The 18193-nt window shown below is 33.7% G+C and overlaps 1 protein-coding gene across 5 annotated transcripts in view; it reads right to left on the bottom strand.

Moving 5' to 3' along the window:
• Window positions 1-18193, bottom strand: part of LOC123717551 (mitogen-activated protein kinase-binding protein 1) — a 69145-nt gene continuing 50952 nt past the window's right edge. For 2 of the 5 annotated variants that reach the window (XM_045673603.1, XM_045673604.1), the window contains exons 18-36: window positions 18024-18152; window positions 17454-17573; window positions 17057-17181; window positions 16729-16826; window positions 15299-15415; window positions 14518-14607; window positions 14296-14417; window positions 14010-14154; window positions 13390-13534; window positions 12633-12766; window positions 11664-11787; window positions 7246-7350; window positions 6613-6737; window positions 5510-5645; window positions 4968-5069; window positions 4649-4756; window positions 3880-3996; window positions 3288-3389; window positions 1-2600 (exon numbers count right to left, since the gene is read on the bottom strand). In XM_045673603.1, coding sequence (XP_045529559.1) covers window positions 2449-2600; window positions 3288-3389; window positions 3880-3996; window positions 4649-4756; window positions 4968-5069; window positions 5510-5645; window positions 6613-6737; window positions 7246-7350; window positions 11664-11787; window positions 12633-12766; window positions 13390-13534; window positions 14010-14154; window positions 14296-14417; window positions 14518-14607; window positions 15299-15415; window positions 16729-16826; window positions 17057-17181; window positions 17454-17573; window positions 18024-18152 — 2296 coding nt within the window. In that variant the 3' untranslated portion in view covers window positions 1-2448. The remainder of the gene's footprint in view (window positions 2601-3287; window positions 3390-3879; window positions 3997-4648; window positions 4757-4967; window positions 5070-5509; window positions 5646-6612; window positions 6738-7245; window positions 7351-11663; window positions 11788-12632; window positions 12767-13389; window positions 13535-14009; window positions 14155-14295; window positions 14418-14517; window positions 14608-15298; window positions 15416-16728; window positions 16827-17056; window positions 17182-17453; window positions 17574-18023; window positions 18153-18193) is intronic. The other 3 variants (XM_045673605.1, XM_045673606.1, XM_045673608.1) reach the window with 3 other exon arrangements.

Raw genomic sequence — 18193 nt, 5'->3', positions numbered from 1 at the left:
TGAAATTATATTGTATTATCACTCCTATATTAATATTACACATTAGTCTTTTTCGTTCATGGCAATACAATTTTGAACATTAAATAAAAAAGTTATCTACATTCTTACGAGAAACGACCTTTAGAATAACCCGTCTAACGTCATCACAAGCGGACAATCTTTTACGGTTCCTCGCAGACCAAAAAGTATCGTTTTCTAATACAAGCTTAGTAATAAAACTATAAAGTTTATATCCGCCAAAAGTTTTATTTTTACTTGCATAGATAAAAACAAGTACAATTTCATTAATTCGCGGCAATTGTCGTAAGACACTGTCATTTTGTGACAACTACACTACAGATAAAATATAAAATGACAGTGGAAACTCGATTACCTGGCTATTCAATGACAATCTGTGGTTACTCATAATCTGACATATAAATTTAAGAAAGTTTGAAACCGAATAACCAAGTTTCAAAAGTGTTTTCTTTAATTTTGTAATGGATGAAACATTAAAAAATAAAATAGGTACATAGAATAAAAAGACATGATCGACGATTCTTTGATTAATAAAGAAAGGCGTAATAGAAATAAACAGTAAGATTATACATCCATTACAAAATTTAAGTAAAATATTGAAAGTCTAGTACTTTAAATTTTCCATTTTAGTTAAAAAAAACTTTAGTAATACTCATGTTTTTCTAAACTAAAACAAAAATGCTTACATCTGCTACTTGAAATATGTGAAATTATTATCGACTTCTCTCTCAAAGGTTTTTTATTGAATTAAATGGGTGATCAAAATTTTAACCTGTGTCCGTGTAAAGCACGCCACTATGTTTTTTTTAATTTGAAATACAAAATAAATATTATATAATTTGCGAGAGCAAAAATATAGTGATGTCAAAAGAATTGAAAAAAAATACTATGGAGTACGCTGTATAGTGTCAAAATTAATTTCACAGATCAAAATTTTAAACAGAAGTAACTTACGAGAAATAGTTATTATAATTATGTATTATATAATTGTGACGATAAGCTTAAATACTACATTGACTTACAGGACGTAATAGTTTAAAGTTATTTTGGTTTTCGCTAAAATTCTGTCGGCAACATTGTAATTTCAAAACATATTATAATTGCTATAAATTTTACTCCATATTAAAAATAATACGATATTATCGTGTTATTTTAACATTTACAATTAATATTTCTTAAAATACAATGTTACCTGATCAGATTTTGACTAACGACTGCGATTTTTTCATTATAACAATAATGATTTACATGCTGCATCATGCATAAATGTGCTTTAGTCTATAGTGAGTAAAGTCTATATTAGACGACGCGAAAATATATTATTAAAATGGATAATACATTGGATTATCGCACATCGTAAGCCTTAAAACAGTTTTCAATTAGAAATATAAAAGGAAAAATCGCAGTGTAGTCAATCATAACATGAATTATTAAAATTCACATACTATTATTAGCGTAGGTAATACTTTAAAAATTAAACACATGTATTATACACTTTATTTACAAAAGTCATGCACATATTATAAATGTTTTATGAGAAAACTGACATGATTTCAACAGATTATTTTCAGATTCTATCAGTAATTATCACACAAACGATACACTATGTGCACGCTCATAAATCCCGCGTCAATTTGACATTGACAACCCGAGTGCCAATTTGACATGTCTAAGATGGCGGCCTTGCCTCCAAAATTGGAATGATTTAAATGCGTTTAAGGTTAAGATTTTAACCCATTATTTAATTTTTATTTTTCAAAATCGTTTTATTTCTAACGAAGATTCTAGACTTTATGATGACTAAAGGTCCAATCGTTTTCGTCTGACAGCTCTGAAATTTTCCTTTGTCAATTGTTAAACAGCACACGTATTTTTTTAAATAGCAGATCTTTGTAAAACAATTTAATACTAGCCATAATAAATACAATGTATTCATAAGATTGTCAGCAATTTTAAATGAAATATAATTGTAATAAGTGTTCTACATGTTCAATTCCATTACAAAATCCGTTTTAAGTGGTTCAACCACGATAAAAATAAATCCCAAATTATACAAAAAAAATAGTATTTTAAGAAAAAATACACTTATATTCATATCTACTTATAACAGTTTTTAATTTTTTTATCAAACCTTCCAATCTATTCCCGTCACATATTTAATTATTTTCCAATATATTCAAATAATAATTTACCAAATTATATGTTATCTAATAAGAAAATAAAATCCAGTTACAATTCCGTTAAACACTAACGATTACCATAAACATAAATTTTATTCCATAAATAAGAACATATTAATTCAAAATGGAACTTAAGTAAATATTTTTTTATTTTATATTTTCATATTAATTCCGTTTTTGTTTCCTTTACAATTCCACTTTACACTTATCAATTCCATTTTACACTAAATATACTTCACTTCACTAATCACTAGCTTTCCCCACCCGGTTCTCTTGGGGTGGGGGGTAGACTTTGTGGACTCTGTGAGAACTGGTTCACCATTTTGCTCTGCATCATGTTGAGCAAGATATCCGAGTATTGCTCTATGAGAGTCATTGCTGGGTTGCCAGTTGCGGCGCCTTCTAAAAATTAAATTTAAAACATATTATTTTTACGACGGACATTATTATATATACATTTATGTAAATGACTATACTCTGATTTTTAATTCCGTAGAATTCTGAAAGCTATCATTTTTTGATATGTCAGATTACAAACCTTTTTGGCCGGGCCAATTTTAACAACATCAACTTGGGCCAACGTCTTAGTCTATACATACATTTTATTTCTTAGCGAATGTATCCATTATATTGAGTGCGCTCCTCCACATTAAAGGTGAATTTAGGGCGAGTGATAATAACGTCCCTTTTCATCACAAACAGTAAAAAACGTACAAGTAAAGAATTTTTTTTAAAGGCTTATTCATCCTGGAATTAATAGGCAGTAATGCCAGCGAAAGAATAAAATAAAGTTCGTGATATTGAAACATTTGTTATTTTAAACATAAAAAATAGGTAATTTTTCGGTGGAGAACTTTTTAGTAACAACATTTATGAAATGTCAGAATTCTACGGAATGAAAAATCAGTGTATAGTAATATAATTTATATAGAGTCTTAACTTTTCTTTTCTTATGTCAAAGTTAAATAGACAATCAAGTAAGTCGCTACTAAAAGTTTTACATACGTACCAAAATCTTAACTAAGTATCGTTTATGAGTTAACAATTTAAGCTTGATAAATACCTTCCACATTCACAAAAAAAACTCACCTTTTGAAAGAAGATTGTCAATCCTTTGTCTGTTATTGTCCGGTTCCCCTTGAACAGCGCCGCGCAGGACTTTCTGTGTCTCGAGGATTGCTGCTTCGAGTCCTGTAAATGAAATGAAATATTTGAGTTTAATATATTCTGAGCCCTACAGCATCCCCCCTATGTTCTCCTAGATGAAGCAAAGGGCGTCTACAGTGAGTCTCCATTGCGTTCGGTCTCGGGTCTTCCAACTCTTTGCCTCATCTGCAACTGTACGGCGCCATGTTCGCCTGGGACGGACACGCTTCCTTAGGGGTTCCAATCAAGCGCCTGCTTGGGTATTCCCAATCATATTTGATTGGGATCCCTTTGGAGTGTATGGCCTATCCAATTCCATTTGACTGCTGACTAATCGGGGTTTCTCGGCAGCGCTCCCATAGTTGCTCGTTAGAGATCTTTTCTGGCCAGTAGATGTTCAGAATACGGCGAAGTCAGCGGTCGACGAAGACTTGGAGTCGGTGCAAGATGTGTTTGGTAAATTTCCACGTTTCACACCCACAGCGCAGCACAGATTTGATATATAGCAAGATGTTGTCTCCAAATATTTACTTACCACTGATATCGGCTGCAGCATTTGGTTCCCTCTGCAGTGTGCGATATAACTGAACGACTTTACTCGCCGTCTTAGTTAGCTGTTCCGTGAGAGCCGAACATAGCTGAGATGATGACACTGGAATTCAAGGCATCAAATAAAGATACAGAAGAGGAAAAATAAAAATAAACATACAAATTATCTATTTATATTTATGAATGTTGGTGCGCTTGTACTTTAAATTTTGACCAGTAATACCAAACAGAAGAGAAACCAGACAAATTACCATTATCATCAAGAAAACTATGTATTACGGTTTTTTGTGTTGTTTTCATAACCGAATGAAACGTATCCAGCAACGCCAAGATTAAAAAATATATTTTTTTTAATTGTTAGTCTCTCACCTGGTACCTATTACCCATTTACGAAGGAAGACCAATAGAGCGATGGGCCGACGTGATCAAGAGAGTAGCTGGTAGATATTGGATGACGATGGCACAAAATAAATTAGGGTGGAATAAGTTGGAGAAGGCCTTCTCTCGGACAGGGGCCGCAACTTAGTAAATTTATCATTGTACATCAAGTGTATGTGAAAGATGTGGAATAAAGGCTTATTATTATAATTAAATTAAATAATCAAAATTGACGTGCGCTATACAGCGATCTAATAAACTGGATTATTCTAACGAAAGTAAATTATCACACTGGTATCAGACGAAAATTGTTGACGCAGGATTGTGAGTAAGCGCAATTGCGCCGCGCAGTGTCACCCATACATAAAACAACTTACCATTATTATCAGTAGTCTCTTGCTTGGGCCTCTGTCGTGAGTTAGAGGTGAGCCGATTCGTCACCTCTCGAGCCTTCGCTGATAAATCACGCTCGCTGCCGCTGCGACCTGAAATTTAATTCATTTTTATTTAAAATAAATAATGTTGCCAGAGGGTAGAAACAAAAACAAATATGCTTCTGAAGTCCTACCCACATAAACACTAAATATTATTTTAATTTAATTAATATGAAATTTATTTAAACATTACTAATACAGTGAAGTAAAACTTAGTGTTTATGAATATATAATCCGTTATCAGTTAAATATAGCAACTCACCGGCCCCCAGTCTCCTAGACGCCCTGTCCACCGAGGCGGCCCTTGGTCTTGTTTCTGTCCGTTCTTCAGCCTCAGAACTTGATTCTGAGCGAGCGACGTTCGCTGAAATTGTGCGTATACGCGTGTATGTTAAAGCATTATTGTGCTTGGTTCCGATATATTTGTGTTTATTATATTATTAAGCATTATGTGAATATTTGAATTTAATCAATAAACTTAGTTTTCTTAATTTAGTTTTCTAAATTACTAAAATATTTGATTTTAATAACTCCATAATCACCTCAAATAGCGTTTGAATATTTTTTCCTTATCAATTCCGCTTCAAACAAACAGTGACACGGGATTGCCATTAGAATAGTATTTCTTTAGTTTATGTAACACAAGCTAAGTTGTTTCACGTTTGTTAATCATTACTAAATATAGGTTTTAATAAAGCACTATTTAATAATTAAATTAGGTACTCTTTAGTGCGCTCCTACACAGATAATACGTGAAATTCAGCTATATATTGGCAATTGTTTTCTAAAAGGTTTTATTAATACCTGTACTATACGCATTAGATAGACCACGCCTCCTAGCGGTTGTAGGTGCTTGCTTGTTCATAGAACTTATCGTTGGTCTCATTAGACCTCCGACTCTGGGCTGTCGAGTCGGCTGAGGATCCGATTCAGAGTCACTCTGAAAAACAATAAATCTATAAAATAAAAAATAAGTAAATAAATCAGCCACACAACCTTTTTTGATCTGGGCCTCAGATTTATGTATCTGTTTCAAGATCATTTCTTCAATCTAATAGGCAAGTAGGTGATCGGCCTCCTCTACCAGACACACACACCATCAACTTTTTTGGTCTGAAGCAAGCCGGTTTCTTCAGGAGGTTTTCCTTTACCGTTCGTGCATATGTTAAATGCGCACGTAGAAAGATCGTCCATTGGTGCACAGTCGGGGATCGAACCTACTAACAGAGGGATGATGGTCGCAGGCTGAAGCCAATAGGCCAACATGGCTCTCAAATCTTTAAAAAATCAAAGCCAAATACTTTGGAAGTCCTGTAACTCTGGGGTAGACAAATATTTTATTTTATAAATTACTTTTAATGGGAAGTCCTGTCGGTACTAACCCGATACTCGACGTATTAATAATTCAGATTCATCACACTCACATATCTCTATCTTTTTGGACAAATTTCATAATTTTTGACAAATTATAAATTTAAGGCAATAGTAACATTACTTACTTTTTGAAGTTATACTTCTTTTGGCGCGTTAGGGAAAAATTATCAGAGTAAATTATCACGATGCGCGCGCACATCGACACAAAAAACCGACACCCTGAAGTTAGCATAGCCAACATTTTAAAATACAAAATGTCCATTTCTTTTATTATGCATATTTTGTTGTTACATATAATAAACTTTATATAATGCGTTATAACAAAACTTTCAATTTATTAAATACCTTTTTTCTATTGTTAGCTTCGTTTTTTCTACAAACGTGACATAAGATAAATTTTTTTTAAAGATTTTTATCTTTTCACGCCGAAGAATTATAGCTTCTAACTCGTGTACATAAACAAATCCATACTTTTTTTTAGGTTTTTGGCTGGTTTTATACCCTTAAAACGTAATATATCAAATAAATTTTACCTGGTTCAATACACCAACGCTGCTACTCCTAGTCATATTAGATTTTGTGTATCGTGGTGCAGGGCGGACGAAGCCGCTGGGCGATTTGCTGGTGTTTGCATTTGATGGCACAGGTTTTGAAGGACCTAAATACAAACGATATTAGTGAACCCGCCAAAAATGTATATATTTTGAGTATCGATTATATTCGTAAATGTCGTTTTTCAGTTCATCAGATCAGATCAGAAAATCACTTAAATGAATAAAAAAATATCACTTAATATAATAAAAAGATTTCTAACTACAAATACAAAAAGCGTTAAAGTATAAACATTTTTATTAATGGTTATGCAAGCAGATGCAAAGATGAAGACATATGTTATTGCATGCATTTTTATGTTAAAATTATTCATGCCTTCAGTGTAGTCATTATTTTAACGGGAAATTCCGAAAGTGCGCGTATTATTTTTTTTCTTGTGTCACTATTATCACAAAGTTACTCTAGTAGACCCCATTTTGTACCTTTTTAACATATACGTACGAAATTTCAGTATATATTTACTGTTAATTAAATTATATTCATAAACCCTTCCCATTTCTGGTGGTTAAACCCAACACCACAAGCGTCCCCCATGGCACTCCTATAAAACCCACCTTGCGGCGTCCTGGGAGCCGGCACTGGCTTGGCCGCGAGGTCCGACAGTGAGATAGCACGACGCATACCTGTCTCACTCGCTTCCGGCGTCAGATGCGTGCGCGCTGTATCATATTATATCATGCTTAACGCACAAGGTATGAACGATTTTTACGATATTTATTAATTAGACAATTCGAATCTATTAGATTATGGTAATCGTCCAATACTTTAAAGCAGAGCATGATTAAAAATTCCTAAATTTTTGACCATGCTTATAAAAATTCAAAACACATAAAGTACAATCGTGCAATAAAAACATGCTGCAATCTGAAAACAACACAAGAAGCAATGAAGGTGAAATGGTGAAACGTACAATTTCATCATTTCTAGCATACCCAAGATATCTTGTCATAAGACTGTAAAAAAAATATCTTGTCAACAATGTGATTATCATCATATCTTGGCTACGTAGATCATTAACAATAGATATCACAACATTTGGGTGCTACACATACATTTGAAAAGGCACTGCGAACCTTGCAAATTAAAAGTTGCTTTAGATTTAAAATTGTATATTGAATTTATAAATAGCCAGCATACCACTAGCTCATTATCTATAAAATTATTTGATTAATTAAATAACCAAGTGCCCAACGGAATGTGTAACAACCCTGAGGGACTAGGATTCGCTAAACAAAGCGCAAATTAAAAGAACCGACACGACATCTATTCATGCGATTCGCACCTGGTGAGAATTTCGAAGGCAGCACAGGTACTATGGGACACTTTTTAGCTAAACCCCTTACGGCATTCCCCGAAAAGGGTGGACGCATTCGAGCCTGATTGTCCATATATAACCTGGGTGCTGGTTGACGAATCATTTTTCGAAAGGGTGTTTTCGGACGATTAAACCCATAAAAAGTCATACGTTTCGGTGAATTCGTACAACTCGAACTAGTTGTAGACGATTCGTAGTTTTCACTATCTAAATGCACGTCTGTTTTTGGGAATACCATTTCGTTATACACTCTTTGAGGCAATGCTTTAAGCGGTTTTGGTTCGCTTTGTATTGTATTATTTAATTGTTCGTACGCGATATTAGGGCTATCGTTAGATGCTTCACCACAACCAACTGTCAAGCCAATTTGCTCTGTATCGAGTATGTCCGGAAGGCTTAAATTGCGTTTGATTTCTTTCCCTTCTATATTTTCTGGATCTTCAACTTCGTCTAGAGTGAGGGACGCAAAATTAGGTACAGTAGTCTGTTTCGTTGCTAATTTTTCAAACTTTTGCGACAAAACTTTCACAACCCCTTTACCGTCGTTAATATTAGTTTCTAAAGGTTTCATACGGAATTCCTTCAAAATCTTTTCTTGTAGTATTTTTCTTTCTTCCATTTCGACTAATTTATTTATAATTTCCAATTTGCGTTCAATGTACTTATATTTTTTTACTTCCTCGCTTTCGGGTGCGATGTTTTCCTTAGAGTCATTTTGATTGATTTTAGAGGAAGAAGATGTTTCATTATAGCTTTTCTTATTTATGTTAAGATTGGATTCTTTTCGAGGCTTATTAAAGAATCTATTATCCTGGTCTGCGTAGTAGTCTAGCGAATCTTTAGCAAAATCATGATTATCATCACTAACGTCTAAAGAATCCAGGCTCATTTGCTTTTTCTTTTCTAACTTCTGCATTGCATATACTTCTAAACTGTCCATCTGCATTTCACATTTATTGTCATTTATTTCTTTTTCTTTAACGAATATATCAAAGGTTTTTTCGGTGCCATCTGGCTCCAAAGTATTTGAATTTTTGTCCTCCATTTTTTTATTTGTTATATAATTTTTATTCTGTAAACCATCAAGCTTCGCCTTGTATTGCGAGGATATAGATGAACTTAAACCAGACTTTTCTAAGTTACCTTTAAGTCTGTTATTAAGCTTTGTAGATGAAGTTCGTTTTAATGGTTTTGGCGGTTTATGTGGAACGAACTCCATTGTAATTTTATTATTGTTGTTATTATTTTTTTGACTAGAATCCCTTTCAAGACTTTTTGTAGTTTTGTTATATTTGGAAATATTGACTTTCTCCTTATTCTGTTGATTTTTGTTCACTTTGCTTTGCGTATTTTTTCGTATTTGTTCTTCAAACTTCTCCAAGTTCTTTTGAACGTGCGAATTTCGTTTCTCCATGAGATTTTTAAGTGGATTTGGCTTGGATGCAGGTTCTAAAACAACTTCAAAACTACAACTCTTAGATTTTACCATTGTGTTTGGTTCACATCCTTCCATTTCGTTCTTATATTTTTGTTTTTCAGCGAATTTTGGTTGCAATGACTTGCTTGTACTTGCCATATAATCAGTATTTTTTAATCTAGGTATATCATCGATACCTCTTTTTTCGTCAGAATACTGTCTAATATCACTACCATCAAAATAGTATGCAATATTCTTCGGAGGCCGGGGTGGGTGTTTTGAAGCAGAGTCGTATAAACTTTTTGATCTTGTCACAGTCTTGTGTCCAGAAAATTCAGAAGCTGGTACCTCAAATCCATACACTTTATGAACAGGCGGCTTTTGCACAACTATAGGAGTAGGTTCGTGGTACTCCACTCCCGGGGTTTCGAAATAATTATTATACATATACCCAGTTAAACAGGGCACCTTATTAGGACTAGATCCATAACTTTTGGAACTATTGTCAAATTCATAACAGCTTTGGCTATTAGGGAATTTGCTACGCGTTCTTTTACCTTCAAAAAGCATTTCCAGTGGCGCACTTTTCGTACATTCAGAGTCATCTGATAAAACGCTCTCTAAAGAATTACAATTAGTACGTGACATCATGTGATCATTGTCAAGAAACTCATCCGACAGAATTGATTCTTGACTGCAACTATTTTTCATATACTTCTTTTGGTTTAAAAAGAAACTGGCACTACTGTGTCTATGCGCTTCTAAATATTTCCCATCCGGCTCATTAATATTTTCAAAAGAACAATTTTGGGAGTTTAAATTATATCGACTATCAGTAATTCTCCCTTGTTGAAAGGCAACTTCATTACCGTATTTCAAAAAGATTTCATTAGAAACGCTAGAACAGTTAGAATTGTCACTTAAAACGGACTCATTTGATCTGGTTATACACCTTTTAGTGAGCACACTTTGACATCTGTGCATAGCAAATATCTTAGTGACGTCCTCGTCCATAATATCATCCAAATTTGATGGCATATTTCTAGGTAACGTCGAACTTTTGTGTTCAATACATGGTTTAGTTGGAATTTTAGGCTTTTCGTAAGTCCCATATATTTCGTAATTTGATACTGCCCGCCTCGGTATGTTCCTTGTGTTTTGTTTGTTATGCTTTTTGCAAATTTTCTTAGAGTACAACTTATTTTTGCAACTGACATCTTGGCTTAAGCTGCAGTCTTCTAAGGAATCGGATGAGAAGTTACCATCATCCTTTTCCTCTTTAGTGGGTTGTAAATCTAGATCATTTTGTGCATTCGGTTCAAATTCGTCTAAATCTCCATATTTCTTTGTTATTTCTGCTATCATTTTCTCCGTGTCACTTTTTATTGTATTAACAATGCTTTTACCTTCCTTCATTTTATCAGCCCCAACAAAGAAACTAAGAGAGTTACGTTTTTTAGCTTCTGAAGCATTGAATTTCAGCTTATCATTATTTTGCGCAGGCGGCACTTTATCTGCCCACTTACATTCTTCAGAAACGGGTGAAACTGGGCATGATTTATAGTTTTTAAAAATACTTCTTGCATTTGGCTTCGGAGTTTTTGGTTGAGGTTTATCGGTAAGGTTTAAGTGAAAATTTCTCGGAGGTATTTTCGGTGGGTCTTCTTTTGTCGAAAATAATCTACTAAACACTTTAGAGTTTGTTTTCTTCATATCTACCGCAAAAGCTTGGTTTTGACTATTTTCTTTGTAATGTGATTTATTTGTTTGTTGATTGTGTTTGTCCATTCTTGCTCTGGGTGGGATAAGCGGAGGATTTTCATAATATTCAGGTATTATTTTATGGTTTAAATTCGCGGGAATGGCGTAAGGGTTTTTGTTTCGATAATCAAGATTTTGATAGTTAAGGCTATCAAAGAAATTGCTAGAAAGACTATCAAAGTTTTCCTCCGGGAAAGTAGGTATTTGGAATCCTGGTCAGCATTAAAAACAATGATGTATGTTAGTATGACATCGTGATATGGCAATAAATTTAGTGTTATTAGCAATTTAAAGACAAATATATGGTTCGAGACATCTGAATATTTCATTAAGAATATATTTGTCTTTCAAGATTATTTATGAAAAACTCGCTTTTCTATTACATGTGTAGCAACATTTAACAACTTTAAAAAAAAACGTGTTTTCCACAGCATACACTTTGTTATTAGCTCAGAGAATACAGCCTTAAAATATCTTACCGTAATTCCTAGAGTTACTAGGTGATCCTATAGATAATCTATTCCTATTGGAGCCGTCTTTTTCAGGAATATACGATAGATCTGTTGTCGACTGACTCGACTTTAGATTTGAACGGTACGCCAACTAAAAATATTATTAATATGCATAAAAAATAATTTGATTAATTACAGACAAGGAAAAAATAACTACGCTGGTTCTATGATAGAAGAGTCTAATTATGTCAAACTATCAGTAACAGTTTGGGCGTTCGATTTCTGCAAATTTCTGAACTGATATTATGGCATCTGAATAATAAAGAGTTTTGAAATGGAAATAAATATGAACGTAACTCAGCCATGTACCGTATACCTCCAGATTATAACACAAATAGATATATTTAATGTGACTAAAGAATGCTTAAAAAACTCTGGTCTCTTTTATTAATAATGGCTTTGTTATTCTTCCTTTATATTAAATATTTATTATAATGATAAATGAATCTTAGAACTATCTAGAATTTAGTATGAATTTGTACTTTGTTATATTTTTTGTATAAATAGGTAAAACTGTGCTTTACGTTTATGTTTGAATGTGTATTCCGTTTTTGGATTTTGTGTATAATGTAATTGTTTGAATATTGTTTAATGAGTAGCTGTAGGAATACTTTAATAAAATAAATTATTGTTCTATAGCACCAACAATGGTCGGCTACGAATCACTGCGTTATCGTCATATCCCGAAGTGCGCTAACAAAGTTTTTCAGACCGCTAAGTATGTAGAACTTCTCGAACTAAGCCACTTTGGCCTTTGGGTCAGCCAGTAGGCGCTTAGAGTGGTTTTGAAGGATCCTCGTTAGGTCGGGGAAGAGCATTACCAGCTTTCCTCTACAATTTAATAAAATAAACCTCAAGCTCCTACTATGTCCTAAGAGTTAATCATAAGTAAATAGCCAAAAAAAAATTCCGCTTTACTTTACATCAATTACTTACACTATCCAACTGCCTTCTAGTCTCTTGTATCCTTCTCTGCAATTCTTCTCTATTTCTGATGGCTTCAGGGTCCGGCCTAAGTGTCGGTCCGCGGGATAAGTGTTTCGCCGATAATGAATTATGACCCGTGTTCGCTGAAATATTTTTTTTGTAATTATCAAAGTTATCATAACAAAAATGGAAGGTGAGTATTTTAACTCTTACGCCTTTTGCAATAATGTTGGAGTAGGAGAAATAGAATCTAGATTTGGTTGATTTATCTCTCTAATAAGTAGAGTTAATGCGGTAAGCAATGCAATCATATATAATTAATAAATACATAGTTTAAAATCTTTCATATCAAAATGATAACTGTCTAACTAAAATGAAGTTAAATGTTGAAAACATAACAAAAAAAGGTGAAATCTGATACCATGACGCCTTAGAGTTTCAGACTCTAAGGCCGCTAACTCACCGAGAGGCCATGGCGACGTCGTTGGCTACGTATCTAAACAATTCGTATACGTGGTCCTGGCTGCCAATTCGGCGACGTTGCCAAACCGTTAGTTAACTGCCATAAATTTCAATACAAATTCTTTGGATACGTAGCCAGCGACGAGGCCATGGCTTCCCGGTGATTTTACGACCCAGCAACTAGGAATTCGAGTTTTTTTTTAATTTTACGAATGAACAAATTTTTTATTAAATTCAATAACATGATCACAATTTAGTAAATTATTTGTGTCTTGTTAACTACAGCTTTTTTATAACCACTCACCAGCGTTACCATTATCCATGTCCACTCCACTCAAACTGTCAAACGCAGATTTAATATACTTTTCTCTTCTCCCGGCCGTGTCTATGGACTCACAAGAACCGGAAAGTGGATTACGATCCGCGTTATCACCAGATGGCGTTGACACCTGCAATATAAAATAATAGAGACACACGAGAAATCATTAAATTTTCTGGCCTCGCATTTGAATATGGAGTGTGTATTAAGATTAATATAATATATATTAACTTATAAATAATAAGGGATGGGGAGCCTTCCTCATACGATCGTTCACACACACTCACACATATCACATACACGCAAATTTATCTAAAAAAATGACTTGAATTTTTTTCTTTTCTTGCGTATTTTAAATACTATGTTTTGTACCTCGGAAGAGTCTGGTCACCTACAACTCATTTCCAGTTCTATTGTAGGGACCAGCCCCTGTTAAATTATACAACAATAGAATAAGGTTTAATTTATTTAATATTAATACATTGTCAACGCCATTTAGATATTTTTCTATAGGATTCTGGGTCTTCGATTTTTCGGCATAAAGGAATCTTGCTACTAACCTAACAAGCTTATACTTCCAATGCCTCTATAACGCAAATACGAACCTCATCCTCGTCAGAGTCGTGCGGCGATCCACTCAGAGAAGCAGCGGGAGGCAAGTCCAGTCTTGGTGTTTCGCCTGTCCAACGCTTCGAGCGACGCATTGAATGCCTTAGCTCAGTTTCATCCATTGCTGTCACCATAAATTCACTGTAGAAATAAGAAAAATACTTGTATATTTTTTATTATACATAGTTTATCTAGGTGTATTATTGGTTAACGTGGTCAACTTTCATACAAAATATATTTAGAAAAATCGATTTAAAGTGACTATGTAAAAACTATATTTACCTAGGAGTCTCCGTATCATTGTTTCCCGGGTAGTAGGTGGGTCTCCCTCTCTCTGATGAAGATGTCCTCTCTCCATCAGAAATGTCCTCAACATCACCATCGTGTTCTGTCGATTCTTGATCCTACGTTTCAGCATTAATTACAAGTCAGTAATGGAAAAAAAGTATTTTCCGACATTTTTCAAATACATTAGAACAATAATATAAAGAAAAAAATATAAACCTCAAACTTAAGACTGCCAAGCGACGAGTCGTCAGTGTGGTGTCGCACTCGAGACTCTTGTGTTCTTGTTTTAGTTAAATTAATTGTTACCTAACGAACATACAAAATGAATCAACTTAACGAAAAAGCTGTGTTGGAGCAAAATAAACATTTTGTAAGAACTAAATTATTTTTTCTACGTGCATATTAAAACAAAGTTATTTACTATATTATATCTACTGTTATCGGTATGTGAGTTGCCAATATAAAAGAAAAAAATTAATACTCATAAGAGAAAATTAGTACATAGGTTACCATTTCCACGCAACTAGAAATTGAATATAAATTTGCATACTGAAATTAAATGTCTGTATTTAATTTTAAATAAAACCACTTTATTATGAAAATATATTATCATTAATGAAAATCAAGCATATAAAAAGCACAAAATGTTAAAGCAAGCTATGATGAGTTATACATGCAGCATTCCAGTTACCATCACCTTTCTACATTCAAAACAAATTCAAATATGACATCATAAGGCAAGTCTATTAACTCTTGAAATAAAAAAAATATTTAAGACTTGTACCTAACTGCATTAAAAAATAATATAGTTGTTTTACCGACACAAAAACAATAATGCTAAACACTTATAACTTTACAAAAAAAAGGTGAAATGATATAAGATTGAAAAAGCAATTGAACCCCCCATAATATTTATACTGGCTGCTAATAAAAAAACAACACTTGTCAAAGCGTGACACACGTGCGACAAAACAAATGCAAAAGAACAAAAAATAACCTTCTCTGCTTTTGGAGATATCGTCAAAATATCGTAAGTAGCTCTCATGTTACGGTCAAAATTCCTGAACAAAGCTTCAACACGGGGGAGTTGCGACAAGTTGAGCGATTTCGGCCTCTATTGCAACCATTACCGTAGGAATTAATGACTTTTCGGTCGACTGATCGATCAATTTTATCGACTCAAATTTTACTGCTTTTCGTAGTACAATATTTTTTTGTTGTAGTACTAATAGGACTTTAAAACAAAAGATACAAAATAAAAAGTAGGTTAAACGAAAAGTAAGAAAACCATGCACCAAATTTAAGTCGACATAAAATTAAAAATGATAATAGATTTACAAACATCTTCAAAAACAATGCCATTAGCCGCCATCGTTTATATTTTGTAAAATTACTAATCTGTGTATATATTCATTTTTGATTCAAAACTTATAGAAAACAACTGAGATCTGTGTAATTCATGTTTTTGTTCAGCATTCATTGACGTTACATTAGCGTTACATCAGCTGACCGTCAATTGACACTTGTCAGTTGTCATTTTGACTTGCAGGAACCCAGTATTAAAGATGTTTGTAAATCTTGATAAAAATAACCATCACCACACCGTGTGAGTGATTAGACATGTTACACTAATTACTAACATCCAATATCAATATTTTATCAATTATATATTCCTTGTAATATCAGAATCTGATACTATTTCACTAAGTAAGAAAACTGCATTTTTAACTTATCCATATTGGAAGTCCTCGACCCTAGTTAATTTTTTGTTAGATATTTATTAACATTATTGGAACTATCTACAAATTATCGAAGTTATATTATATTTGAAAAGCGTTTTGTGCTCGCTAGAAATAAAATAATTAAAAAAGAAAACAATTAACATGTAAACGAAATAAGGTACAAAATGTTCACATAAAAAGTTACATTTGATCAAATCAAAACTTGAATAAAAATAGAATTTTTAAGGTTGAAACAAAATTATTACTTCTTTAAGGGGAAAGAGAAGAAAACGTAATAAACGAAAGTATATGGCAGAACTAGTCCCCTAATCATGTTGTGATATTCGTTTTGTTCAGGCAGTATTACACAGTCAAATGGCAACTTTGGGGAAACACATATTTCTTTCTGTCTTTTATTAAGATCGTAACTGTTTAAAAAAATATCAATTATCGCTCGAGACAGTCAAGACTCGGAGAAACTCCCTTACGTCGAAAGCGTATTGGATTGTTAAACTATTATTATGTTTAGTGAAATTATATTAGTAACTGTAATTTATAACTTTTCTGTGAAAGAAAATGAAATTCGTGAAAGAAGTTCGGCTAAACGACTTGACAATTTCACAATTGGATATAATGGTATAGTGTTCGATTTTTATTCAAGTCGATATTTTAAACTGTGTACGTATACACGTATACGTATAAATACCTGTTTTACCCCCTGTTCCCTTCTTTTCTCAATATACCGTGTGTCCGTACCGCTATCTAGCGAACTATCCTTAGAACCGTCGGAATCGCCTCGTTTTTCTGAAGAAAAAAAACATCGAAATGAGGTGCTAAAGTTACAATTTACAATAATTCTGTTATAAAATGAAATACGTATAGTTTACATTTATCGATAGCTCCTTTCGTTATCTTAACCATCGCTAAATTATTAGCAAGTATTGGCTATGTTTACCCTAGACAGCTTATATATTATAAAAGTAACATAAATTGAGTACACAAAAATTCGACTACAAGGATAATTACTGACTTACCATTAGCGGGTAGTATTCGAGTAGCCCATTTTCCTCTCGCAGGTGGCTCTGGGGGTGTTTCCGGTGCTGTTAGCTCATTTCCTAAACTTTTCTTGGCCCATGAAGGTAAGCGTCCTATTCTTAACCTAATAAAAATCGTGGTAAATTAAATATTAACTACAAAAACATATGAACATATTAATCAGGAATAAAAATTGTTTAGAGCCTTAAGAAGCAACACTTAGCACTGTTGGCCTACTGGCCTCAGCGTGCGTTTCTCTCTATGTGTGCATTTAACATTCGTTCAGAATGCTCACCACCTACTTGCCTATTAGATTAACAAATGATCATGAAACAGATACAGATATCCGAGGCCCAGACCTAAAAAGGTTGTAGCGCCATTGAAAATAAAACTTACGTATAGTCGGGCACAACGGGCGCAGCAAATTTGTCGTCAGCCGTCAGTTCCCTGGGCGGTGAACCCAAATGCGAGTCGGTTTCGCTTTCCAAACCTGACATACCGTTAGATGGCGCTTTTCTGTAAATAACATGTTTAGTTTAATAACTATAAAGAAATGATTCGCTTAGTCATATCATGTGGTAATGCAATAGAAAACCTCAAACACTTATTATTGCAAGCCTTTCCTATTCTCCTAATTTTACCATTCCATAACGAAATTATATTATGTACAATTTAAATAACATTTCGATTGGAAAATCTCGCAATGTAATTAAAAGTCGCAGGTCCGTGTTCTAGAACGTCATCCAACCCTTAATCGAGTTTTAATAGCCGTTTTCGCTGTATGTTTTGACAAATTTGACAGCGCTCTAGAAGAGCTTGTGACCCGAGACACGAAGTAATATAGAATGCCACGACTCTGAATCTTATGCTAGTTCCAGATTTATTAATTTTTCCATACATATCGCTTCTTACTTTAAACGTATCCTACCAGCTTAACATCTAATATTATATTCTCCTTAAACTAACCTCCCCTGCCGAATTGCTTGCTGCGCCAGCCTCGCCCGCATAGTGACAACCATGTCATGTGGAACTCGCCATACGAATATACATCCGTCCCCACTCGCCGATATTAAGTGCTGGCAGTCGGGGGTAAATCTGGAAAACATCATTATATATTTACCAGACTAAATCATTTC

The sequence above is a fragment of the Pieris brassicae genome, chromosome 12 (genome assembly GCF_905147105.1).
Source record: "Pieris brassicae chromosome 12, ilPieBrab1.1, whole genome shotgun sequence".
NCBI classification, from domain to species: Eukaryota; Metazoa; Arthropoda; class Insecta; order Lepidoptera; family Pieridae; genus Pieris; species Pieris brassicae.
This window is presented reverse-complemented; position numbering and strand designations above follow the sequence as displayed.